The sequence below is a fragment of the Cotesia glomerata genome, linkage group LG10, assembly GCF_020080835.1.
Source record: "Cotesia glomerata isolate CgM1 linkage group LG10, MPM_Cglom_v2.3, whole genome shotgun sequence".
Taxonomy (NCBI): domain Eukaryota; kingdom Metazoa; phylum Arthropoda; class Insecta; order Hymenoptera; family Braconidae; genus Cotesia; species Cotesia glomerata.
Window position 1 is genome coordinate 9,709,469 of NC_058167.1, and position 27,485 is coordinate 9,736,953.

General features: G+C 28.1%; 2 protein-coding genes across 5 annotated transcripts in view; one reads left to right on the plus strand and one right to left on the minus strand.

Moving 5' to 3' along the window:
- The window catches only part of LOC123272756 (elongation factor 1-beta'), a 148,275-nt gene that overhangs the window by 108,347 nt on the left and 12,443 nt on the right, over positions 1-27,485 (minus strand). The gene's annotated exons all lie outside the window — the stretch shown is intronic.
- Positions 1,176-26,945, plus strand: LOC123272750 (glycerophosphocholine phosphodiesterase GPCPD1). 4 transcript variants are annotated; one of them, XM_044739741.1, is made up of 14 exons: positions 1,176-1,380; positions 13,995-14,131; positions 14,765-14,961; positions 15,836-16,005; positions 16,366-16,544; positions 18,810-18,944; positions 20,347-20,457; positions 20,663-20,819; positions 20,885-21,038; positions 22,876-23,101; positions 23,269-23,346; positions 23,921-24,076; positions 24,147-24,574; positions 26,574-26,945. In XM_044739741.1, exons 2-14 carry the CDS (start codon positions 14,093-14,095, stop codon positions 26,929-26,931), a joined length of 2,388 nt encoding a protein of 795 aa, XP_044595676.1. In that variant the 5' UTR covers positions 1,176-1,380; positions 13,995-14,092; the 3' UTR covers positions 26,932-26,945. The 4 variants fall into 4 exon arrangements, with proteins under 4 accessions (XP_044595676.1, XP_044595677.1, XP_044595674.1 ...); XM_044739742.1 differs by lacking the exon at positions 1,176-1,380 and adding an exon at positions 13,263-13,396; XM_044739739.1 differs by lacking the exon at positions 1,176-1,380 and adding an exon at positions 13,501-13,634.

Consider the following 27,485-nt stretch of genomic DNA (forward strand, 5'->3'; position numbering starts at 1 on the left):
ATCAAATCGGTCAAGCCGTTCAAAAGTTATGAGAGGTTTACACACACTCACACACACACACACACACACACACACACACACACACACACACACACACACACACACACACACACACACACACACAGACATAGTGAGACCCTCGCGGGAATAGTCAGGGAAGCTTCCTAGGACCTCAAAACGTCGAGATCTGATGAAACTCGATTTTCGAAAAACGGGGTAAAACCAATAACTTTTCGATTTTTGAAAATTTTCAATTTTCTTAGCGGGAAGTTAAAAATAGTTGAAAAAAAAAAGCACCCTAATAAATATTATATATATATATATATATATATATATATATATATATATATATATATATATATATATATATGTATATATGAAAAATATATCAAAATGCATATGGGTATTCAAATGAAAGCTCTTGATGAGTGTAACATCGGGATGAGCTTATATTTTTAAAAATGTTAATAGTTAAGAAAGTACAGGGAATTTTAACAAATATCTTATAAACTATTGACATTTTTAAAAATATAAGCTCATCCCGATGTTACTTTCATCAAAACCTTTTATTTGAGTACCCACATCAATTTTTCATATATTTAAATATATTATGTATATGTATATATAAAAAATATATGAAAATGCATGTGGGTACTCAAATGAAAGCTCTTGATGAGTGTAACATCGGAATGAGCTTATATCTTTAAAAATGTCAATAATTAAGAAAGTACAGTGCAATTTAACAAAAGCTATTATTTAATAAATCAAAATTTTATTTATTTATAGTTCACAAACCACGGCAGTCACGTAGTGACTGCAAGGTTGCTAGTATTTTTTAATTGATGATAAAAATAAAATTGACTGATAAAAGAGATTTTTAATTTTTGATAAACTAATTTATTTAGAAATATTTTAAGTATAAAAAAAGTTTTTTTCAATTTAGTTAAAAAAAAGAAAATCTATTGACTCAATAAATAAATTTAAGTAACTGAAATTTAAATTTAAGATTTTAAAAAAGTCGAGAAATAACAAATTTCTAGATAATATAATATAATTCTGTACATTAAATTTGACGTCACTAAAAAAATTGAAATAAAAAATAATTACTCTGTAATTATCAAATAAACAACGTAATTACATTTGTAATTTGTAATAAATATACTTGCAAAGTACTAGCACCAGCAGTACGCTGTTGTGCGTGAAACGAGACACATGTACAGCGCAGTTTATATTTAAACATGTCGACACATAATACTTAATGTTAATATCATTGCTAAAATTTATCATGTGAAAATTGTCGTGAAATTTTATTACTTTCCCCGAAGAACAATAATAATAATATAAAAGTTTCGTGGGTTAAACACAAGACTCATGACCAAGGTAAGAAACTTTTTCCCCAACGATTAATATCGATCAAGTAAATAATTGCTGGCATAATTTATTCCAATGTCAAGGTCGAGTTTGACAAATTTTTCGATAAAAATTTTATATTTACATTAACAATTTTAGCGATTAATTTTTCAGCCTTGAAATTTTTTTCTAAAATCAATTATTGGCAATTTAAATTTCCAATTATTTAATTAATAATATTTAAATGTTCTAAAGACATGATTTTAATTTTAATTGTAATTGCAATTAATTATAACATAAGACACGAACGCAGTTGTATTATTTACACAATGGCAATGACAATGAGTAGACATAACACGAGTAACTCGAGACAATATACAAAGTTAATCTAATTTTTTTGTTTCAATTCGAGTCAATAATTACTACTGACTATTTCCCGATTCGATAAGCATGGTCATGTGCATTACAATATATCATTTGAGTCATACCGAGGCCGCAAAAGTAATTCTCGAAAAAAAAATTTATTTATTTATTTATTATAATTTTGTTTTTTATTTTTTCAAGTTCCAATGCAAATATTTGTCTATTTATTGCGATGCTTTGTTGGAGTTAATTTATGACCCAGTGCAAGTGCAGCAAGTGCAGAGACACTCTTTGTTATTATTATGCGTTGAACTTGTTCCAACTTATAAATTTCAATGTCATTCTATTTATGTGTAATGCAATTAGGTCCCTTGAGAGTTTGATCACTTTATATTTATTTTTAAGTGATAAAAAGTATTTAATAAAAAAACTCAATTTTAAAATTGAAAAAAAATTTTTTTAAAGATTAATTTTAGTTCAAAGGTCATTAAAGTGTAGTTTATTAGAAATAATAATAAATAAATACTTCAGCGGTATATCGTGCGACTGATAAAAAGTAACGTTAACTCTTTGTATGTAATTTTTGTTCGCAGAAAAAAATTTAAAATTCATGAGTTTTTTTTTGTCTATACAAGTGTTAAAAAGATTTTTTTAGATAAATTTGAATAATAAAGATGGCTAAAGTACAAATAGAAGATAATAAAAAAAGAAGCACGTGCGTTTGTAAATGCACGTGTTCTGACGCATACCAGCAGATATGATGACATTTACGCGCATGACTCTTTAATATTGTTATCAACTTAATAAAGTTATCTTCATATTAATAAAATAAATAAATAATTTTATAGAAAATTGTAAATATATTATCATTATTATTTATTATTTATTATTGTTTCCTCATTACTGGTTTGCTGATATCGCAATTTAATGTCTTTTTCAATAAAGAAGACTATAATAAATAAAGTTATTATTATTATTTTTAATAAATCAAAGATAGTTAATATTATAAGCCAGCTACCCGATCCAAATTGTTAAAGAATGACTAATTTTTCATTATTAATTGTTCACCATAATATTTATCGGTATGAAGTCTCAATACCATCTGAGAAAATTTAGGTGACGATAACAATCAAAATTTGTTTAGACAATTTTTATTAGAGAAAGATGTAATTTTTTACTCAGTGTAACTTATTTCAGTGACTGAAAAAATAATTCGGACAGCCCAGACCAGGACTCGAACCTGGATCTTTTGGTTACGCGCCAAATGCTCTACCGGTTAAACTATCCGAGACCTATACGTAATTACTATTCAGTTACCTATTAAGTTAGACTGAGTAATTCTCATTTGGCCAGGAATCTTTAATGTATATTTAATATATGAAGATCGTAGTCCACTGACTTTACTCTTACCCGTTGTGGCAACTAACTTGCTTATGGAATTTTATTGTTCTATTTTATGTAAAAAAATCCGTAGATTACGAAAATAATAATAAAAAGTTTGGAAAATCCAAAAGTGCACGCCTCATAACGCTCATTCATTTTTTAAGAAAACAATTAATTGTGTAATTGATTAAAAAAAAAAAAAAAATTATAATTAAGTAATTTCTTACAGAGTATTTTTTATTTTTTTTTTAAACATCGGCACCCTTTTTTCTTGTCATATGCGCACGCAGTCTAAAAAAATCTAGCTTCATCAAGTGGCGCCATAGTTTTTACGTGACAAATAAGAAAAGTTCGTTTGGCTTTGTACGGTTGTATCGTAGTGAATTTTAATAAAAATTCAATTAAAAAAAAAATACGCAAACTAGGCCACTGATATGAAATACGGACCCAGTTCATCGAATTCTTAAACTAATAAAAAAGGTCCGGTCTTAAAATATCAATTTATTCGGGAGTAATCGTTGGTACATCCAAAATGCGGTGACATCCGGACGTCCACGTAAAATTTTTTTCAAAACGTTTTTTTTTCAAAATAGCAACTTAAAATGATTTTAGAAAGTAAAAGATGGTTTAATTTAAGTGTTATTTCGGTGTACATCTACTTATATCGTTGTATAAGTGTAGTATGCTTGTGATAGAGGCATTTAAAGATCACAAAATTGCTTGAACTTGACGAGTCGAGTATAAAGCACAACCTCACGCGCTTCGCGCTATGAGGCGTGCAAAAAGCTCAACTCCCCCGCGCTTTTTAAATAAATAATAAAATTACACTAGGGTCGCTGAGACTCCGTGTATTTTTATCAAATAACTTATATATATTACTGTAAAGCCCTATTAATATTGGTATTGTATTAAAGGGCGAAAAATTCTGAATTAGAAACCACAAAAATAAACCCTTTGCTGTTTATTATATTCGCGAAAAAAATTAATGGAAAAAAAAAAAATTATTTGTTTACGTTTAATTACGCGGTCGGTAACAAAGCAACAGTAACTGAGATTAGTTGCGCGCGCGAGCCCGGGCACAGTGGTTTTCATCCACTGCAATTTGAAATGTTGTCAATATTCTGTGACATAGAAATTTATTAAATTAAAAAAAATAATATGATGTACATAATAATTATTATTATTAATATTATTATTATAAAGAAAGATAGTTATTATTATTATTCTAAGCCGAATACTCCCGATCCAAATTCTTGAAGAATGACTAATTTTTGATTATTACTTCTTCACCATAATATTTTATCGGTATGAGGTCTCATATCATCAGAGAAAATTTAGGTGAAATCCACAATTAAAATTCGTTAATCGACAATTATTGTTTCATATAGCTTAACTGGTAGATCATTTGGCGCGTAACCAAAAGATCCAGGTTCGAGTCCTGGTCTGGGCTGTCTGAATTATTTTTTCAGTTACTGAAAAAGTTACACTGAGTACAAAATTACATCTTTCTCTAACAATAATTGTCGATTAACGAATTTTAATTGTGAATTTCACCTAAATTTTCTCTAATGGTATGAGACCTCATATCGATAAAATATTATGGTGAAGAAGTAATAATAAAAAATTAGTCATTCTTCAAGAATTTGGATCGGGAGTATTCGGCTTAGAATAATAATAATAACTATCTTTCTTTATCAATAAACACCGACCTTCGAGTCAAATATATATATATATATATATATATATATATATATATATATATATATATATAGATATATTAAATACCTTAAATATTATTATTATTATTATTATTTTTAATTTAGTAATAATTTTATTATTCTTATCACCACAAAAATTAAAAATTTTTTCCGTATTATTTAACAAGGAGTAAAAGATATACTGCGAGCTAAAAATTTAAATATCGGAAAATTGACAAGTAACAAAGGTGCATTAAACCAGTAAAACTGCACAGTCACTTAATTCGTTAATTTTTTTGCATATCAATGCATTTTTTAATTTTTAATTGGTATTTTTATTTTCTTTTTCTAATTATTAATTTTAATTTTTTTAAATTATTAATAATTTGGAATTATTAATTTTAAATAAAACCATAAATAGAAATTTTTATTTTAAATTTTCTATTATTTTCACAATATTATAATACTTGTATGTAATCTTTTCTTATTATTAATTCATTAAATTTCTATGTCAAAAAATATTGACAACATTTCAAATTGCAGTGGATAAAAATCACTGAGCCCGGGCTCGCGCGCGCCACTAATCTCAGTTACTGTTGCTTTGTTACCGACCGCGTGATTAAACGTAAACAAATAATTTTTTTTTTTTATTAATTTTTTTCGCGAATATAATAAACTGCAAAGGGTTTATTTTTGTGGTTTTCTAATTCAGAATTTTTCTCCCTTTAATACAATACCAATATTAATAGGGCTTTACAGTAATATATATATATAAGTTATTTGATAAAAATACACGGTGTCTCAGCGACCCTAGTGTAATTTTATTACTTATTAAAAAAACGCGGGGGAGTTGAGCTTTTTTATTATTATTTTCGTAATCTACGAATTTTTTTACATAAAATAGAACAATAAAATTCCATAAGCAAGTTAGTTGCCACAACGGGTAAGAGTAAAGTCAGTGGACTAATCGGTGTTTTAAATTGAATAAATCAAAGATAGTTAATATTATAAGCCAGCTACCCGATCCAAATTGTTAAAGAATGACTAATTTTTCATTATTAATTATTCACCATAATATTTTATCGGTATGAAGTCTCAATACCATCTGAGAAAATTTAGGTGACGATAATCCCTGATAGCCACAGTTTCAGACCAACCAAGTTGGTGTCAGATAGTTGCCACCAACTTAGCGACAACTTGCGGTCAACTTCCGAATTTGTAACTGTTGGCGCCAAGTTGGCTACAAGTTTCTGAGAAAAAAGAGACCAATCTACTGCCGCAATAAGTCGCCAAATTTCTTGAGAAACTTATCGTCAACTTGGTGTGAAAAAGTTTCAGAGCAACTTTTGCCGACAACTTGGTGACAACTTGGTGAACAAGTTGACACCAACCGAGTTACTTTCCAAGAGTTGCCGCCAAGTTGGTGACAAGTTGCGGCAGTAGATTGACAGAAAGTTGCGGCCAACTTGGCTATCAGGGAACAATTAAAATTTGTTTAGACAATTATTATTAGAGAAAGATGTAATTTTTTACTCATAGTGTAACTTTTTTCAGTGACTGAAAATTTTAGCGGAAAATTAATAAATTTTAATTGTTATCGTCACCTAAATTTTCTCAAATGGTATTGAGACTTCATACCGATAAAATATTATGGTGAACAATTAATAATGAAAAATTAGTCATTCTTTATTGTTAACAATTTGGATCGGATAGCTGGCTTATAATATTAACTATCTTTGATTTATTAAATTTAAAACACCGATCTTCATATATTAAATATACATTATTATTTTTATTATTATTAGAATTAAAATTAAAATTTCTTAATTAAAAGTTTTAAGTGAATAATAATAATAATAATAATAATAATAATAATACTCATATGTTTACAAAGTAATATTTATATTATTATTAAGGGGACCCGGTGGTCTAGCGGCTTAAAATTTAAGCTATTTTAAAAATTTTATTTCTATATAAAGAGAATGACTAATGCTTTCAAAATTTTTTTACACTTATTCTGTTGCTTATCAACTACACAAAAATGAAAATCAAAACAAAAGAAAATTTTTTTTTAAATTAGAAAAATGGCGCTGAAGTCCCCCTTTCAAAAAAAAAAATGGACTGTTATGTCGTGACTTACTACGAACGTTTTTTTCTAAATGCATTTTTAAAATACATTTTTTTTTATATATTTTATTTTATGGTTTCTTCGAATTTTATTTAAGGGGTTATACGCAGTTGCAAAGCTAAAAAAAACAACATTTTTTTATGAATTTTTTCTAGACACAGTTTTTAATTATCAATTACAAGTAATGGTTATTTAAATAGAGCCTACTTTCAAGAATACAATAGCGCGTCAATCATGTAAAAATATAAATGTGCACCGCTGTTGTAGAAGATGGTGATCTCCATTTCGGTGCAGTGTTCCCAGAAACTTTTGCTTGTCTGATCGACACAGTGCCGTAAAATTATCGGGTTTTCTAAAAAATTACCGTACGCACAAAAAAAAATGTTAAATTTAAGTTTTTGACTAAATTTACAAAATTAAAATTTTTTTATGCAAAAATATTCTCATTTAAAATTCGGATATAAATTTACTCTTGAAAAATATTTACAAAAAAAATGTTTCCACTTTTTTGTTGACTGGTTTAATAACGGTACGATAGATTTAATGTTATTTGAGTTCGACATTTGATGAATTATAAAACATTTAAAGAAATCAAATAATCATTCACAAGGTATTTTCTTCGAAGAATTAGACTTGAGAGAAGAGACTGCAGACTAGAGACAGTAGAGACTATAGATAAAATATTATTTAGTCGGTAAAGAAAATTACATATGCATGTTACTATAAGACTGTGTAGGGTAATAGGGCATCCGTGGGGCGCTGCATGCTTCAAGCGGGTAATAAATAAAAGTTAAGCCACACGGATCAGAATGAAAATCAAACATATCGAAAATTATCGTACAATTATCGTACAAGACTCATATTATCGTAACTTTTCGTCACATAATCAAAGTTGGATGTACGATCGTACAATGCTTCAAATTATGTGACGTGTACGATAATTATGTGACGGATGGGAACGCTGTTTCGGTGGTTTGGATTATCTGAAATCAAAAAATATGGTGAATTCTTTTACAGGATAGATTAATGCAGGTATTGGACGAAGGAATAAGAAAAATTTTGATTTTTGACAAAATGGCGTCTATTTGTAAAAAATTTTTCGTTTTTGTTGAAAAACAATTTTTCAAATTGTTAAAAAAAAAATTAGGAAAACGGTTGACCCTGAAGGCCATCCCTGCAACTTCCCGCTAATTCTATACTTAGGCGCTTAAAATTGCACCAATGACATTTTTGAGCTCTTCGAGCTCAAAAATACAATTTATGGGTTATTTTGAGCTCTCCGAGCTCAAAGAGATTGCTTTCCTATGCTTTAAAGCTCTTCGAGCTCAAAAGTCTGATAGAGATTTGATAAGACACTATTTTTTGAATTTTTAAACCGCAATAACTTTTGAATGAATAAACCGATTTTACGCGGTTAGAAGCATTCAACGCAGTTTTTTAAGCCTTACAAAGAATCTCAAATTTTGAATTGATCGCGCTAGGAAATTTAGAGTTATTCCGAAAAAACACTTTTTTCGGTTTTCTTTCGTTCACGATATCTCTCGAACGAATCAACCGATTTTGACCGGACTGGTGGCGATCGACGTGGTTTTTTAAGGTTAAAAGCTGATTAGTTTTTGGAATTGAACCTTTAAGCCGTTTAAAAGTTATTCCAAAAAAACCACATTTGAAAAAAATTTTTTTTTCAGTTTTTTTAAGATTTCTCAAAATCTATTGATCTGAATCGGTCCAAATAGTTTTTAAAATCTAAGTTTGGTCAAGCCCTTTCGAATGGCACCAACCGCGATGAAATCGGTCAAGCTGTTCAAAAGTTATAAGCGGTTCACATACTTTCACACACACACACACACACACACACACACACACACACACACACACACACACACACATACATACAGACACCGTGACAACCTCGCGGGGATAGTCAGGGAAGCTTCCTGTGACCTTCAAACGTCGAGATCTGATGAAAACTCGATTTTCGAAAAACGGGGTGAAAACAATAACTTCCCGATTTTTGAAAATCTTCGATTTTCTTAGCGGGAAGTTAAAAATAGTAATGATTTTTTTGAATCTTAAATAAATAATATCAAATAAATAATAATAAATAATATCTTAGATAAATAATATCAACCAGTTCAATTCTGCGGTCATGTTAGGCGGAATTCAAGGTTTGAGAGTTTATTTATTTAAAATTATAGGTAAAATTCTGTAATACGACGAGCATTTAGAATATAACGTAGAGCCAATTGATTAGTAAAAATCAATTGTACTTAAATTTAATTCAAAGATAGTTTATATCATTAAATTTTGTTTAATTCAAAGATAGTATATATCATTAAATTTTGTTTAATTTATATCAAAGATAGTTTATATCATTAAATTTTGTTTAATTCAAAGATAGTATATATCATTAAATTTTGTTTAATTTATATCAAAGATAGTTTATATCATTAAATTTTATTTGATTCAAGGTAGTTTTGTATCACTAAATTTTGTTTTTTTTTATATTAAAATAAATAGTTTAAAAATTAAATTTATTTATTTATTACGACAATATTATCTTTTTGATCCCTTCAGAGTCCCAGTCTAGAGGCTTCGGCTTGGACCAAAAATAAATTATAAATAATTTACGTTCCGAAATTCGGACGTAACAGGACCTTACTGTTGGAAGTAGATTGATCTCCCCCGCATGAAAAAGCTATATATCCTTCATCATATACAAAAAATTATATTTTACATATATAAAAATATATGTGATTATATAAGGACGCATATGCAAAATTTTGCCGTTTCATATATACAATAATGATATATGTAGTATTATGTATTGATGTTATTCTCATAACATATATTTCAATTATATTTTCAGCTGTATATGATTCAATATATCGTACATATTATAATCAACACTATATTATAAATAGTATAAGAACAATGTATTTTTCAGTATAATTTAAAATATACTTAAAATTATATGTTCAATATAATTTTAATATTGGCATTGGTACCAAAATTACAATAGAATGCTGAGGCCAAATAATTCTCTGAAAAAAAGTTATAAAAAAAAAAAAATATTTCGTGATGTGTTACTAATTTACTGAAATTCAGATTTGCTTCGACCGTAAACTTGATTGATCAAGTTGCTCTTGAAACTTAAGATATACGACAAACTATTAATTTTTTTTTTTTATTAATCTTTCCGTTTTGACCCATTTCGACATATCATAAATATCTGGTATCATGTATGGTATTTTATAATAAAATAATATATATTACCATATAATTAAAATTTTATAAATGAAAGTATACAGTAATAATCTATCTCAACATATATTTTACGAAAAATATATTTATCTATTATATAGTTTTCTATATAAGTAATTTTTATATAATAATAGTATATTTTATAACATATACTAAGTAATATACGGCACTCATATATTTGAACTTATATTGAATCAAATATATCTTCATTATATAAACAAAATATTTATTATTTCATATATATAATTTTTCCGCTATATATGATCACATATTCCCTATATAACTTTCCATATATGTTCAGTAGAGTGGTCCAAAAAAAAGTTTTTGCCTATCATCTTAAAAGCTTTTTAAGGTATAAAAAATTCCCTTCAAAGCGCAGCTTGATATCTCAATTCTACACGAAGCTCAATGAATTTTTATTTTCCCATGTAAATAACACGTAAAAATTTTATTTACGTTTTCATCCGGTAAAGCTACGAAAAAATTTTTTTGTATTTTTCGTCAATTATTCTTGTAGGAAATTTAATCATCTACAAGAAAGTACTGAGGTAGTTTCTTCGTAATCTTAACGAGTAAAAGTTATTGAGCTATAAATATATTTATATATTTATACAATATAACGCGGCTTGTCAGTACGATAGCGTTTTCAATTTATGACCGATTCTTTCTCAAACTCAGCATGCTTTATCTATCGATTAAGACCAAGGTTAAGTTCGAAGATGAGCTTAATCGGGCGAGTAATTTGGAAATGACAGGATTTTGAAATTTTGAAAATCGTAAAATTGATGTTTTTACTACTTCAACTTGGTATAATTACTGAACTAGACAAGATATCAAAATTCGGTAAAATGCATCGTAAAGCTCTTTTAATAAGCTTTGATTTCCACTACTCAAAAGTGGTAATAGCCTCAATATTACTCCTTTTAGAGTTCGTTTAATGAAACAGTTTTACTGTTGCAGCCGTTTTAGAATTATTGTCTACATCATAGCTTAATCATGATCTAAATTCAATAATTACGATATTGATCAGTCTTTTGTGTAATGTTTTCGGGTAGGTTGTCAGTAAATATGTCACAAATTAGTTCTAACCATTGTTTTCTTCAACTAAAATTTTATTCGGTTGCAACATTCTGATTAACTTGAAAACTGTTGTTTCTAAGCAGTTACTTAAAATTTGGACATTTATAATTCAAATCTTATAATCTGTGCAATTCTTTGGTAAATATTTGAGAAACTTTTTCTTCACAAGATAATTTTTAACTTCCCGCTAAGAAAATCGAAGATTTTCAAAAATCGGGAAGTTATTGTTTTCACCCCGTTTTGCAAAAATCGAGTTTTCATCAGATCTCGACGTTTGAAGGTCACAGGAAGCTTCCCTGACTATCCCCGCGAGGTTGTCACGGTGTCTGTATGCATGTGTGTGTGTGTGTGTATGTGTGTGTGTGTGTGTGTGAAAGTATGTGAACCGCTTATAACTTTTGAACGGCTCGACCGATTTCATCGCAGTTGGTGCCATTCGAAAGGGCTTGACCAAACTTAGATTTTAAAAACTATTTGGACCGATTCAGATCAATAGATTTTGAGAAATCTTAAAAAAACTGAAAAAAAAATTTTTTTCAAATGTGGTTTTTTGGAATAACTTTTAAACGGCTTAAAGGTTCAATTCCAAAAACTAATCAGCTCTTAACCTCAAAAAACCACGTCGATCGCCACCAGTCCGGTCAAAATCGGTTGATTCGTTCGAGAGATATCGTGAACGAAAGAAAACCGAAAAAAGTGTTTTTTCGGAATAACTCCAAAATTCCTAGCGCGATCAATTCAAAATTTGAGATTCTTTGTGAGGCTTAAAAAACTGCGTCGAATGCTTCTAACCGCGTAAAAATCGGTTTTTTTATTCAAAAGTTATTGCGGTTTAAACATTTAAGAAATAGTGTCTTATCAAATCTTTATCAGACTTTTGAGCTCGAAGTGCTTTAAAGCATAAGAAAGCAATCTCTTTGAGCTCGGAGAGCTCAAAACAACCCATAAATTGTATTTTTGAGCTCGAAGAGCTCAAAAACGTCATTGGTGCAATTTTAAGCGCCTAAGTATGGAATTAGCGGGAAGTTGCAGGGATGGCCTTCAGGGTCAACCGTTTTCCTAATTTTTTTTTCCAAAATTTGTTTTAAATTTATTATTGAATTTTGTTTTTAATTCATGAATTAAGTTATACATTATCAGTGTTATTATATTATTTTATTAAAAATCAATTTTTTTTATTTGAAAAATCTACTTCCATTTCGGCTGCCGAATGGCCTTTTTTTTATTATATATTGATACCTTATACTTAAAATAATGTATCGATAAATATATGGTATCACATATATTCTTCATATACAGTACATGATATATTATATATGATTTTTATGTATTCAGTAGTATAACAGATGATATATACTAAGCGATGTATGGATCACCATATAATAATGAATATATATTATTTAAAATACATGGTTCCATATATAGAATAAAATGATACTTTTCAATATAGACAATTTTGCCGCCATATATCCATCACTCATTTGCAATATATTATATAATATATTTTGAACGATATATAGTATTTTCATGCGGGTATATAGTTTTTTCATGGGGGCCAGACAATAATATTTACATTTTCAATTCGAAAATCATCTTCTCCCGACAATGACGTAGCATCATCCAACACGAAGCACAAAGCAACGTTGCCATATCGATCCCACAAATCACCAAGTTCCGAGACCCCGACGTTGCCATGTGTGTACACGACAATTACAACTAACTTGCACACTTGTATACACCAATACAACAATCTCAACACTGAGTTCTCTTTTTTGCAGCAATACATATAATACATACAGTATAGAGTTCTATAATAGCAAGTGATTTGTGTACACCAGTTACAGTTCACTGTTCTAGCTCAGTCTTTTTCTTGATCTCAAGAATAATTGCGTTAAAATTTATCCACTCACGAGTATGTCGAAGACTCTAGTTGAATTAAAATTTTCACGGGTTATGGAATTCGATCCTGAGTTATTAGTAAAATAGCCTGATATATTGATTATTATTATTATTATAAGTATAAATATAAATATAAATGTTTTATTTCTGCAGTTTTTAGTTTAGACAAAAAAGTTGTCAAGTTTTTTGAAAGTGTCTCGATAGTTTTCTTTAATACTAATTCATTTTTACGGTAATTTTTACTCAGTGACTTTTATTTATTTTTATTAATATTTAATATATATTTTATAAAATAAATTTTATATTAAATATATAAAGTTGAAAAAAAAAAAAAATAATAAATTTGTGAAATTAAAAGTAGATGGAGTTTTTTTTTGGTTTAATTCTATTGGCTGAAAAATATTCGGACGAAATAAATAAATATTAACCAATAAAACTTTCATCTTGTGAAATCATTGTTGTTATTATGGGTGAAATATATTTATATTTAAAATTTTAATTGTTTAATTTATTTTTTTATTGTGATTTGTATTTTTAAATGTCAAAAAAAAAAATTTTATCAAAAATTAATTCTTGCAATTTTTATTTAAAAAAAAAAAAAAAAAATCAATTTAAAAAATTAAAATGATAATATTTGTTTATTCTTATATTTTAATGACGTAATTGTTTCAATTTAAATTTATCACTTAAATTTTAATAAAAAACATATGGCTGACTAAGAAATACATTTCGTAATATTTTTTTTTAATATATTAATATTAAGTGAGTAGTATATAATTACTTGTAATTAATAATTGGAGTAATAATATAAATGTATAATTATTTTTTAGAAAATAAATCCGAGCGTAGCTGCAACTCGAAAAAATTACAAGGAGAGAGTTCAAGAATAAGTAACAATAGACATTTACATTCCAATAAATATTTAGACATGAAGGGTACTAAGAGAGATTGGTTTTTTCGTGTTCAGGTAATTTATATTTATATTTTTATTTGTTTTAGTATCATTAATAATTATAATACAAAAGTTAGCCGACTTTTTTTTTTATTTTTTTTTAAATCATTTAATTAATACTACAAAATATTTTTAAAAAATTGCACGTGCTGTTTTTCAAATTTTTTACAGATGAAATTTTTTTTCTTATTTTTTTGATAAAAAAATTTATAAAATTTTTCAAATGTCGGTTCACTTAATTTTCATTTAATAATTTATGAAAATTAAGTTAGCCGACATCTAAAAATTTTTAGAATATTTTTTTATTGAAGAAATTATTACAAAAAAAAAAAAAAAAATTCATTTGTAAAAAACTTGAAAAACTGTAAGTGCAATTTTTTAAAAAATATTTTTTTGTTCTAATCTAATTATTGGTAAAAAATTAAAAAATTAAAAATTTCGGCTAACTTTAGTATTATTAATAATTTTTATTTTTTATTTTATGATAAAATATGGAGCGAAGATTTATGACTTAAATTTTTTGGAATAATAATTTAATTGTTAGAGACAAAAAATTACTTTTTTTTGGTTCAAAAAATTCTTATGAAATAAAAAATTATATTAATTGTACATTTAAATTAAATTTTTAATAATAAAATTTTTTTTCAGGTCCCAGGATTAGAAAAAAGTGATTTTGTGTATGTAGTAGGAAATTTACCAGAATTAGGAGCTTGGAATCATAACCAAGCAATCCAACTCCATCAAGAAAGTAATCCAAGTCCGACAAACTCAACTCCCTTTGAAAACAGTGAAGACACTTTTTCAAATGACGGCGCATCTGATAATTTATTTTGTGATAGCAAACAGTAAGTTATTATTTTTATAATTACAGCACAACCTGGTTATAAGTTATTTTTCTTTCTCTCTTCTACTTACATGAATTATTTCATATCGCGTTTCAGATGCCATAAGGGCGTATACCGGCAAAAGGTCCTGGTGAAAAGTCATAAGGGCGTATAAAAAATTTTTTTTCGGGAATGACGTAGTTTCGGGAATGTCCGAAATGTGGAGAAATGCAAAGAAAATATTTTATACGCCCTTATGGCTCCCGGGACCCACTTCGGATGCCATAAGGGCGTATAAAAAAAATTCTCTTTTTTTTTTCTAAATCCAAGAAAATTTTTAGTTAGGCAAAAATTTTTTTTTTGCATTTCTGCACGTTTCATACAAAAATGAGTTGATTCCCAAAAAAATATTTTTTTGATACGCCCTTATAGCATCCGAGGTAGGTCCCGGGAGCTATAAGGGCGTATCAAAAAAAATTTTTTTTTTTTAATCAACGTATTTTTGTATGAAACGTGCAGAAATGTAAAAAAAAATTTTTCGCCTAACTAAAAATTTTCTTGGACTTAGAAAAAAAAAAAACAGAATTTTTATTATACGCCCTTATGGCATCCGAGGTGGGTCCCGGGAACCATAAGGGCGTATAAAAAAATTTTTTTTCGGTAATCGATGTATTTTCGTCCGAAATGTGCAGAAATGCAAAAAAAAAAATTTTATACGCCCTTATGGTTCCCGGGTGCCATAAGGGCGTATAATTTTTATACGCCCTTATGGCATCTGTAAGGCGATATATAGATATAACTGCCGTGAGAATGAGTAGATCATCCGATGTAACTTAATATAACCAGGTTGTACTGTAATTATTTAAATATTTAATTTGTTTTTTTTTATGAGTAGAAATGACCGGGTCTTCTCTCTGAAAATTTCACTACCAACTGATACAGACATTGAGTTTCGTTACTTTATCGCGGTGGTCTGTCAATCTAACAGTACTAAAAATTCAGCCAAGACTTTAATCATTCGGAAATGGGAGACACATATGAGGCCAAGATTAATTAAAAAATCTAGTATGTATATTGAGAGAACAAATAATAGAGACAAGTTGGTGTGGTACACTGATAGAAGGATTTGTTTATAGTTAAAAATATTTGTTAATATTTAACAAATCATTTATTAGAGACCACTTTTTAGTCCTTAACAAATATTTCTTAGTATTTAAAAAGATTTATTAATATTTAATAAATGAATATCTGATTTATTAAATACAAACAAATCATTTTAAATACTAAGAAATATTTGTTTGATACTAAAAAATGGTCTCTAATAAATGATTTGTTAACTATTAACAAATATTTTTTTAATACAAATAAATCCTTCTATCAGTGTATATTGTATGGAAAATTAGTATTGAAAATAAAATATTTCAGCACCGAGTAATTTTACTGATGACACGATACCAGATCCTGAAAAATTTGGCTACTATAATGGATACTATAAAGTTGAGCGGGGGTGGCTGACCGATGAAACAGTTATGCAATTTAAATTGTTTAATAATCCTATTAAAATATGGAAGAATCGATTACAGAATAAAAAATTGTATATTAAGGTATTTATCTATATTATTAATAGAATAAGAAAAATTTTGTGTCCAGTATAAGTCATATGATAAAATTGGTTTTTTTTAGTGAAATTTAGTGTTATTGCAGAGGTCTTGATTTGAATTTGTGCCTTTTAAATATTTCATATCATTCTTACCGATAGTCAATTTATGATGATAAGTATTTAGGCTGCATTCGAAAATGCTTTATCTCTAGATACATAATTAAAAAATGACCTTGTATCTTGAGAACTATTGACATTTTTAAAGATGGAAGTTCACCTCAACATTACACTCATCGAGACCTTTCATTTGAGTACCCTTATCAATTTTTCATATATTTATATATATTATATATATATATATATATATATATATATATATATATATATATATATATATAATATATATGAAAAATATATAAAAAATACATGTGGATACTCTAATGAAAGGTCTTGATAAGTGTAACATCGGGATGAGCTTATATCTTTTAAAATGTCAATAGTTAAGAAAGTACAGTGCAATTCAACATAATTAAGAAACGACCTCATATCTTGTGAGCTATTAACATTTTTAAAGATAAGCTCATCCCGATGTTATACTCATCAAGACCTTTCATTTAAGTACCCACATCAATTTTTCATATATTTATATATATTATATATATATATGTATATATGAAAAATATATCAATATGCATGTGGGTACTCAAATGAAAGCCCTTGATAAGTTTAACATCGGGATGAGCTTATATCTTTAAAAAAGTCAAAAGTTAAGAAAGTATAGCGCAATTTAACAAAAGCCATTATTTAATAAAGCAAAATTTTATTTATTTATAGTTCACAAGTCACAGCAGTCACATAGTTACTGCAAGATTCCTCGTTATTATTATTATTATTATTATTATTAATTTTTAATTAAAATTTTTGATAATCAAACTACATCGCGTTACTAAAACCATAAGGACGTATCTCAAAATATACGCCCTTATGGTTTTGCAGAACCATAAGGGCGTATAAAAAAATTTTTTTTGCTCCAATCAATGTAAAAATATTGAAAACATTAACATCTATGGAGAAAACGAAAGAAAAAAATTTTTTTTGTGATACGCTTTTATGGTTTTAAAAAAACATTTTTTTAAAACCATAAAGGCGTATCCTGTTCTTTCGGTTTATTATCAATTATAGGTCGGAGTAAGAAAAAAAATTGCAAAGGTGATAGAAATTATCACTCCACAACTTAATTTATATCAACAAATATTTATTTGAGTGAAAAAACGAACGAAAAATCAAGAAAAAATAAATTCATAACAACTTGAGAACAATCGGTATGTCTTCAAGTTAATAAAATTAGCCTCAAAGTTTTTCAAAATTGATTTTTTTACTTCAGATCTATTTACAATTAACAAAAGAGTTTTGTAAGCCATTTAGAACTGTAATTTTAAAAAAGTCATTCAAAAAGAACTTTGTTCTTGAGAATTGTTATGATCCTTCAATACCAATATCTTGAAGCAAGTTTGATGATCTAAATCATTTTTGTACATCAGGCACTATCCCACAAAATATCATCGGTGTTATCAAAGTTTAATTTTCAGCCATGGTCATAGTTTATAAATTTTTTTGTCATTATCTAGTTAAAAAAAAAATTAAGAAATCTTTTTTTTTACTTTTATAATCTGAGACACATATGATCCTGACGATGGAGATGGCATTGGAGTAATACTCTGATGAATTTATTTTTCCTTAATTTTTTATTAGTTTTCTCACTTAAATAAATATTTGTTGACATAAATCAAGTTGTGGAGTGATATTCTATTACCTTTGCAATTTTTTTTCTTACTCTGACCCATAATTGATAATAAACCGAAAAAACAGGATACGCCCTTATGGTTTTAGAAAAATGTTTTCTTAAAACCATAAGGGCGTATCACAAAAAAAATTTTTTTTTTCGTTTATTCCATAGATGTTAATATTTTCAACATTTTTACATTGATTGGAGCAAAAAAAATTTTTTTATACGCCCTTATGGTTCTAGTAACGTGACATACCAATAATACAAAAAATTAACATTATGTCTAAAAATCGTAAGATACAATAAAATTATTAAGAACCATTTTTATAAACATTTAAATTTTCTATAAAAATTATTCTTAATTTTTTATATCTTCAATATTAAACCCGTTATTTAAATTTCAAATTATTATTTAATAATTCAAAGTATTTATTAATAATTATCTTTGTTATTATTAATTAATTTTTTTTTTTAATAAATTAGATGACACCAGTAAATCTAGTCAGACACAGTTCATTGGAATTACAGCAATTTACTGGTGAGTGTGTTGATGATAGTCTTTCGATGGATACTCAGGATATTGTTGATCAGCCAGCATTTAGTATTACGGAAATAAGTGTAAGTTTTATTCTATTTACAATGTTATTACTCAATATTTTCTATAAAATAATTTCTATAAAAAATATATAGGTGTCTATTTACAGGTAAAAAAATCCTGATAAATCCACTCAGCGTGAATATAAGGGCCTTTACATTTACGCAGCATGGATTCAAGTTCTTTATAGTCACGCAGCGTGGATTTATCAGGACTTTTTTACGAATGAATAGACACACAGTAAAAAAATTTTCGTAAAATTTAACATAAAATTTTGTGTAGATGTTTTTTTTACATAAAATTTATGTTAATTCTACACAAACGGTTTGTATTGATCAATCCATCCATTTTTTAACACACTCAAGTGTTAATTCAAAGTAAAACTACACTTTTTTAATGTTACTGGCCAACCAACACAAAATTTATGTTAAAGAATTCTTCATATATAGTCACGTATGCCACACAAGATAGACATGTAAATGTGATAGCCTCAACGTCATTTTAATTTGGTGGATTTTGATTTGTGTCATTACGTAAGATACTTAAATGCAGCTAATAAATATAAAATTGTAGTGTATAGCAATTAAAAACTAAGTAAATAAAGGGTAATTTATATTGAAACATCCGATAACAGAATTGTAACGTTAAAATTCATTACAAGGTTAATGTCCTTTCTAGTGTGAATCTAGAAGACAGAATAAATTTTAAATTATGAGGAAATAAATAAAATAAGAAAAATTATAAATTTTATGATTATGAATCTAGCAGACATGTTGATTTTTTTTGACAAATTATTTACAAGTTAAAAAATACTTAAAAAAAAATTACACGAATAATTCTTCAAATTTTCTACAAGTGAAATTTTTTTTTTTTTATTTTTTTGTAATATATTTTTAATTAAAAAAAATTATAAAAATTTTCAGATGTCGGCTAACTGAATTTTCATTTATTTTTTTGAATTAGACAAAAAAATAAATAATTGAAATTAATAAATTATTAGAAAATAAACTTACAGTTTTTAATTTTCTACATGTGCATTTTTCCTTTAATTTATTATTTTCAATTGCTCATGTATTTTTTAATCACAAAAAATATATATATATATATTTAAATTATTAGTAAAACTCACATATTTGACAGCTGATCTGAGTAACACAAAGAAAAAGTTACAATCAATACTTTATTTGTGTTATGGATAACAATTAAGTGTGTAAAAATCCGAGAATCAGCCAATGAAAGTTTTAACATATTTTTGTGTTACTTTTAACACAGAATTATGTTGATTTCATCAATACAAACAGTATGTGTAGAATTAACATAAATTTTGTGTAAAAAAATCATCTACACAAAATTTTATGTTAAATTTTACGAAAATTTTTTTACTGTGCATGTCCAAAAAATATTAATTTATGAAAAATCTTACAGGTAATGAATGATGATGAAGCTACCTATAGAAATCAAGAGCAATTCGGACGAGCTTATGAAGACGACGAGTTCCTAACTTTTAGTGTCGCCGTTCGTTATCCAGAAACTATCGTGAGTATAAAAAATTTTTACTTTAGATTTAAAGTTAGCAATTAAAATTTTTTAAAGGTTGAATTGTAATAATTTAAAAAAAATTTTTAAAATTATACTAATAATAATTAATAATTAACAGCTAAAATAAATCAATATGAATAAACTAGGAATGTGATTACACTTTTTTTTTTAATTAAATAAGTGAATTATATTAATTTTTCAGGCATATCTGGTAGACTATTACGTTTACGGCTCCAGAGTTTTTCCTGGAGATTCTCCACCAGAACATATAGGGTTCAGTTACATTTTACCTAGTACTCTGGCAGGAAGTGTCGGTATCCTGACAATTCCAATCACCAGCACTAAACATCGGCCTATCGGTACTTAATATCTATAAAATTTAAATTTTTAAATATAATTTATTTTATCAATTTTTTTATATTAGGGCAATTAACTGTTGAGTATGTAATCATCAAGCCCATACCAGACTACCCGTGGGACATGAGTATTTCTTACGCCAAACACTGGGAGGAAAGATGGTCAGGTCTGGATGTGGGACATCGTGGACTTGGAACTTCATTCAAATGTGAAATGAAGAAGTAATTATTTATTAAAAAATTAAAATTAAAACAATTTTTAACTTTCCGCTAAGAAAATTGGAAATTTTCAAAAATCGGAAAGTTATTGTTTTCACCCCGTTTTACGAAAATCGAGTTTTCATCGAATTTCGACGTTTCGAGGTTCTAGGAAGCTTCCCTGACTATTCCCGCGATGGTGTCTGTATGTATGTGTGCGCGCGCGTGTGTGTGTGTGTGTGTGAATGTATGTAAACCTCTCATAACTTTTGAACGGCTTGACCGATTTGATCGCGGTTGCTGCCATTCGAAAGGGCTTGACCAAACTTAGATTTTAAATATACTTTGGAACGATTCAGACCGGTAGATTTTGAGAAATCGCAAAAAAATCTAGAAAAAAAAATTTTTTCAAAAGTGATTTTTTTGGAATAACTTTTAAACGGCTTTACCGATCAATACTAAAAACTAATCAGCTCTTAACATAAAAAAAAAACCACGTCTATCGCCACCAATCCGGTCAAAATCGGTTGATTCGTTCGTGAGTTATCGTTGACGAAAGAAAACCGAAAAAAGTGTTTTTTCGGAATTACTCAGAAATTTTTCGCTTTATCAATTTAAACTTGAAGATTCTATATGGAACTTGAAAAACTGCGTCGAATGCCACCAACCGCGTGAAAATCGGTTCATTCATTCAAAAGTTATTGCGATTTGAAAATTCAAAAAATAGTGTTTTATCAAATTTCTATCAAACTTTTGAGCTCAAAGAGCTCAAAAGCATACGAAAGCTATTTTTTGAGCTCGGAGAGCTCAAAAACGTCATAAGTGCAATTTCAAGCATTTAGGTATAGAATTGGCGGAAAGTTGCAGGGATGGTCTTCAGGGTCAACCGTTTTCCTAATTTTTTTCTTACAATTTATTTAATAACCACTATAAACTACTAGTGTACTAATTTTTAACTTCCTGCTAAGAAAATCGAAGATTTTCGAAAAATCGGGAAGTTATTGGTTTTACCCCGTTTTGCAAAAATCGAGGTTTCAACAGATCTCGACGTTTTGAAGCCCTAAGAAGCTTCCCTGACTATTTTTACGATGATGTCCGTACGTGTGTGTGTGTGTGTGTGTGTGTGTGTGTGTGTGTGTGTAAACCTCTCATAACTTCTGAACGGCTTAACCGATTTGATCGCAGTTCGTGTCATTCGAAAGGTCTTCGCCAAACTTAGATTTTCTGTAAGTTGGAACCGATTCGGACCAGTAGATTTCCAGAAATTGCAAAAAAAAGTTAAAAAAAAAAAGTTGTTTTTTTTTTTTTTTTTTTCATTTTTTTTTAAATATCTCCGAATTGGCTGAACCGATCAACTTCAAAAACTAATCAGCTCTTAACCTTGAAAACCCGCATCGATCGCCACATAGAGCGTCAGAATCGGTTGATGCGTTCGTGAGATATCGTTGTCGAAAAAAATCTAAAAAAGTGTTGTTTTGTAATAACTCCAAAATATTCCATCAGGTCAATTTTTTTGTTCCAAATTATTTATAGAGCTCAAAAAACTACATCGATCGCCGCCAACCGCGTGGAAATCAGTTGGTTCATTCAAAAGTTATAGCAATTTGAAAATAAAAAAAATCGTGTTTCATCGAACTTTGTTAAGATTTTTGAGCTCGAAAAACTCAAAAGCATGGGAAAGCTATCTCTTTGAGTTCGGAGAGCTCAAAATAACACATAGATTGTATTTTTGAGCTCGAAGAGCTCAAAAACGTCATAAGTGCAATTTTAAGCTCCTAGGTATGGAATTAGCGGGAAGTTGCAGGGATGGCCTTCAGGGTCAACCGTATTCCTAATTTTTTTTTTTTTTAATTTATTTCAGCTGCGCAAATGTAAGAGAGAACACAATCGCTTCGTTAAAAACAGCTTCTCACCACGGCGCAGACATGGTAGAGTTCGACGTCCAGTTGTCCAAAGACATGATCCCCGTAATTTACCACGACTTCCATGTCTCGATTTCAATGAAGCGGAAGAAGCAGATCGACGCGATGGACATGCTGGAGATCCCTGTGAAAGACCTCACTCTAGAGCAACTTCATCTGCTCAAAGTAAATTAATAAATTAATCAAACTTAGGATAAAACAAATATTAATTAATAACGATCGGTAAAACTTTTCACCGCCATAAATTATTTTGTTTATTTTGTGTCATTCATGGGTCACTGGTAGTTGAGCTTAGCCCAAGCCCTGTTATGTATTTATTTAAATTCCAACAGGATTTTTGTTATCCAGAGGACTCGATGGGTAAAGTGCTGTATTTCTTTGATAAAGATGACTGGGGTGTTGACAAAGTGGTGAGATGCTTGCGATGTAACCAAACTCCAACAATCCTTCATAATATCAATTCTTATCATTTCACTAGTTTAATCTTATTATTGACTCGTAATTGATTATTCATTTTTGATAAAAGTCAGGTCTAAAAATTTTTTTTTATTCAAAAAATAATTTAAGATTTAATAATTAAAATTTCCAAGAAATATTACATCAAATGCACGCACTTTTACTCAAAAAAAAAATTTTATTTATTTTTCATCAGCCATAATTTTTTTTTTTTTTTTTTTTTTTTTTTTTTTTTTTTTAAAGAAAAAATGACCAATCATTTCTTCCACTTTTACTTGAACTATCAAAATTTTGCTTATTGCAAAAAATGATAAAAATAATATTGAAATTTTTGTAAAAAAATTTCGTTTGTTGCTTTAAAATTAAATTTCTCTGTTCAATTACTATATGACGGATCGATAAAATGCAATAGAGAATTTTAATTGAAATGCACGATAAATATGAAGGGCATGATACATAAAAAATCGAGCATTTTTATAATTATAATTGTTCAATAATTGATTACAAATTTAAAATTAAAAATTACAGGTGTATCATCTGGCAGAGGGACGAGAAAAGAATCCGCGATTCTTCGACGAAGATCTTGAAGAACATCAACCTTTTCCGACTTTACAAGCAGCTTTGCAAGAATTAGAGACTCATGTTGGTTGTAACGTTGAAATAAAATGGACTATGCAGTTAAAGGTACTTTCATTTTATTAAAAATTCCAATATAAATAATAATAATAATATAAATAATTGATGATTTTTTTAGGACGGAACTTTTGAGCTGAACCACCCGTTTGATTTGAACATGTACCTCGATATTATCCTGAAGGTAGTTCTGGAGTACGGAGGCAACAGAAAAATAGTTTTCTCGTCATTCAATCCAGACATTTGCTCGATGATTCGGCTGAAGCAGAACAAATACCCTGTGGTATTTCTTACCCAAGGTGTCACTGTTAAATACCCGACTTATCATGACCCACGGTGTCAGACTATTCCCATGGCGATGAGACACGCTCTGGCTGCTGATATTCTCGGGATCAATGTTCATACTGAGGACATTCTTCGTGATCCTTCTCAAGTTAAAGTTGTTAAAGACCGCGGGCTTATTATTTTTTGCTGGGGAGATGATAATAATGATAAGGCTACTATTCAGCATCTTAAGAAACTTGGTCTTCATGCTGTTATTTATGATAAGTGAGTTTTTTTTATTATTAGTTTTACCTTAAAATTCTTAATAAAAAAATTTCATAATAATAATAATAATAACTAGCAACTTTACAGTCACTATGTGACTGCCATGACTTATGAACTATCAATAAATAAAATTTTGCTTTATTAAATAATGACTTTTGTTAAATTGCACTGTACTTTCTTAACTATTAACATTTTTTAAGATATCAGCTCATCCCGATGTTACACTCATCAAGAGCTTTCATTTGGGTACCCACATGCAATTTCATATATTTTTCATATATACATATATATAATATATATAAATATATGAAAAATTGATGTGGGTACTCAAATGAAAGGTCTCGATGAGTGTAATGTCAGGGTGAACTTATATCTTTAAAAATGCCAATAGTTCACAAGATACAAGGTCAATTCTTAATTATGTTAAATTGCACTGTACTTTCTTAACTATTGACATTTTTAAAGATATAAGTTCATCCCGATGTTACACTCATCAAGAGCTTTCATTTGAGTACCCACATGCAATTTCATATATTTTTCATATATACATATATATGATATATATATAAATATATATGAAAATTGATGTGGGTACTCAAATGAAAGGTCTCGATGAGTGTAATGTCAGGGTGAACTTATATCTTTAAAAATGCCAATAGTTCACAAGATACAAGGTCGATTCTTAATTATGTTAAATTGCACTGTACTTTCTTAACTATTGACATTTTAAAGATATAAGTTCATCCCGATATGTTACACTCAGAGCTTTCATTTGAGTACCATGCAATTTCATATATTTTTCATATAATATATAATATATAAATATATGAAAATTGATGTGGGTACTCAAATGAAAGGTCTCGATGAGTGTAATGTCAGGTGAACTTATATCTTTAAAAATGCCAATAGTTCACAAGATACAAGGTCGATTCTTAATTATGTTAAATTGCACTGTTCTTTCTTAACTATTGACATTTTTAAAGATATAAGTTCATCCGATGTTACACTCATCAAAGAGCTTTCATTTGAGTACCCACATGCAATTTCATATATTTTTCATATATACATATATATAATATATATAAATATATGAAAAATTGATGTGGGTACTCAAATGAAAGGTCTCGATGAGTGTAATGTCAGGGTGAACTTATATCTTTAAAAATGCCAATAGTTCACAAGATACAAGGTCGATTCTTAATTATGTTAAATTGCACTGTACTTTCTTAACTATTGACATTTTTAAAGATATAAGTTCATCCCGATGTTACACTCATCAAGAGCTTTCATTTGAGTACCCACATGCAATTTCATATATTTTTCATATATACATATATATAATATATATAAATATATGAAAAATTGATGTGGGTACTCAAATGAAAGGTCTCGATGAGTGTAATGTCAGGGTGAACTTATATCTTTAAAAATGCCAATAGTTCACAAGATACAAGGTCGATTCTTAATTATGTTAAATTGCACTGTACTTTCTTAACTATTGACATTTTTAAAGATATAAGTTCATCCCGATGTTACACTCATCAAGAGCTTTCATTTGAGTACCCACATGCAATTTCATATATTTTTCATATATACATATATATAATATATATAAATATATGAAAAATTGATGTGGGTACTCAAATGAAAGGTCTTGACGTGTGTAACATCGGAATGAGCTTATATTTTTAAAAATACCAACAGTTCTGAAGATACTTAATATCGATTCCTGGTCTGGGCCGTCCGAATTATTTTTTAAGTCAAATTTATTTACGAATTTTAAAATCGTTTATGCCTGTAGGGAATACAGGCGAACGATATTATAAATTATTAGATAAATAAATAGTTAAAACAAAAAAATTCGTGCAATAGACTGGACAGCCAATAAAAAAATTCAGATTTATAGTATTATAAAAACCAGTCTACAGAAAATATATTGTATAATAATAATAATAATACCTGTGATTCGGAAATCATAATTACAATTTAATTATTTCAGAATCGACGAGTACAATGCAAAAGAAGTAAAAGAAAGTATATTTCTGGTGGACGCCAGAGAAAATCAGAAAGATTTACTAGCTCTAGCTTGTACTCAACATGGCCAGAGTTCTGGACTAACCACCGTACTGGATCCAGAAAATTTCAAAACACCAGCTACCTCATTAGTAACCCCATCAAATCCACCAGAATTTTCATTTCCTGCTGCGGTACCCAAGAACCCAGAAACCGAGGATACAGAAATGGGAGACCTGGCGAAAGGTTTCAGCGAGTGTGCTAACAGCTTCGGCCACTCTACCAAGAGCTTCAGTCCTTTCATTGGATTGTCCGTCGACGACGCGGCCAAAGATTGCCTCTAATTAAAATTAACTTCGAAAATTAATCTTTTTTTTTATTTACATTTATTAGCTTAGAATTTTTAATTATTATTAACTATTAATTGAATAAACTGGCAACGCGACTTAAGAAAAATTAATATTAGCTTAAAAAAATTTTTAACTTACTCGAGGAAGAATAAAAATTTTCTGGATATATTTTTAAAAAAATCTCGAGTAATTTTTGAAATAATAAAATACATTTATAGATTTTTTAAATAAATTGTCCTTGCCTTGAATAGTTTCTACTGAAGCAATATAATTATTTTTACTTTGTAATAACAATTTTCAATCTTTGACCATTATTATTGATTTAACAAAAAGCTTCTGTAATTCTTTACTAGCTTAGATGATTTGATGTTTAAAAATTTTTTAATTATAATTTTAACTGTAATTGATATTTAAAAAATTACAGATACTGAAATTATATAAGCTGATGATATTTAAAAATAAAAATCAGTATCTGTAATTACTTGTAATGATTGTATCAGTCGCGTGAAATTTAAAATAATTATTATTATTGTAATGAAGAAGAAGAT

Coding starts and splice junctions, on each gene's coding strand:
- LOC123272750 (XM_044739739.1), top strand. Junction 14,132..14,764: donor ATTGGTTTTTTCGTGTTCAG/GTAATTTATATT, acceptor ATTTTTTTTCAG/GTCCCAGGATTAGAAAAAAG. Junction 20,458..20,662: donor TTCGTTATCCAGAAACTATC/GTGAGTATAAAA, acceptor TTAATTTTTCAG/GCATATCTGGTAGACTATTA.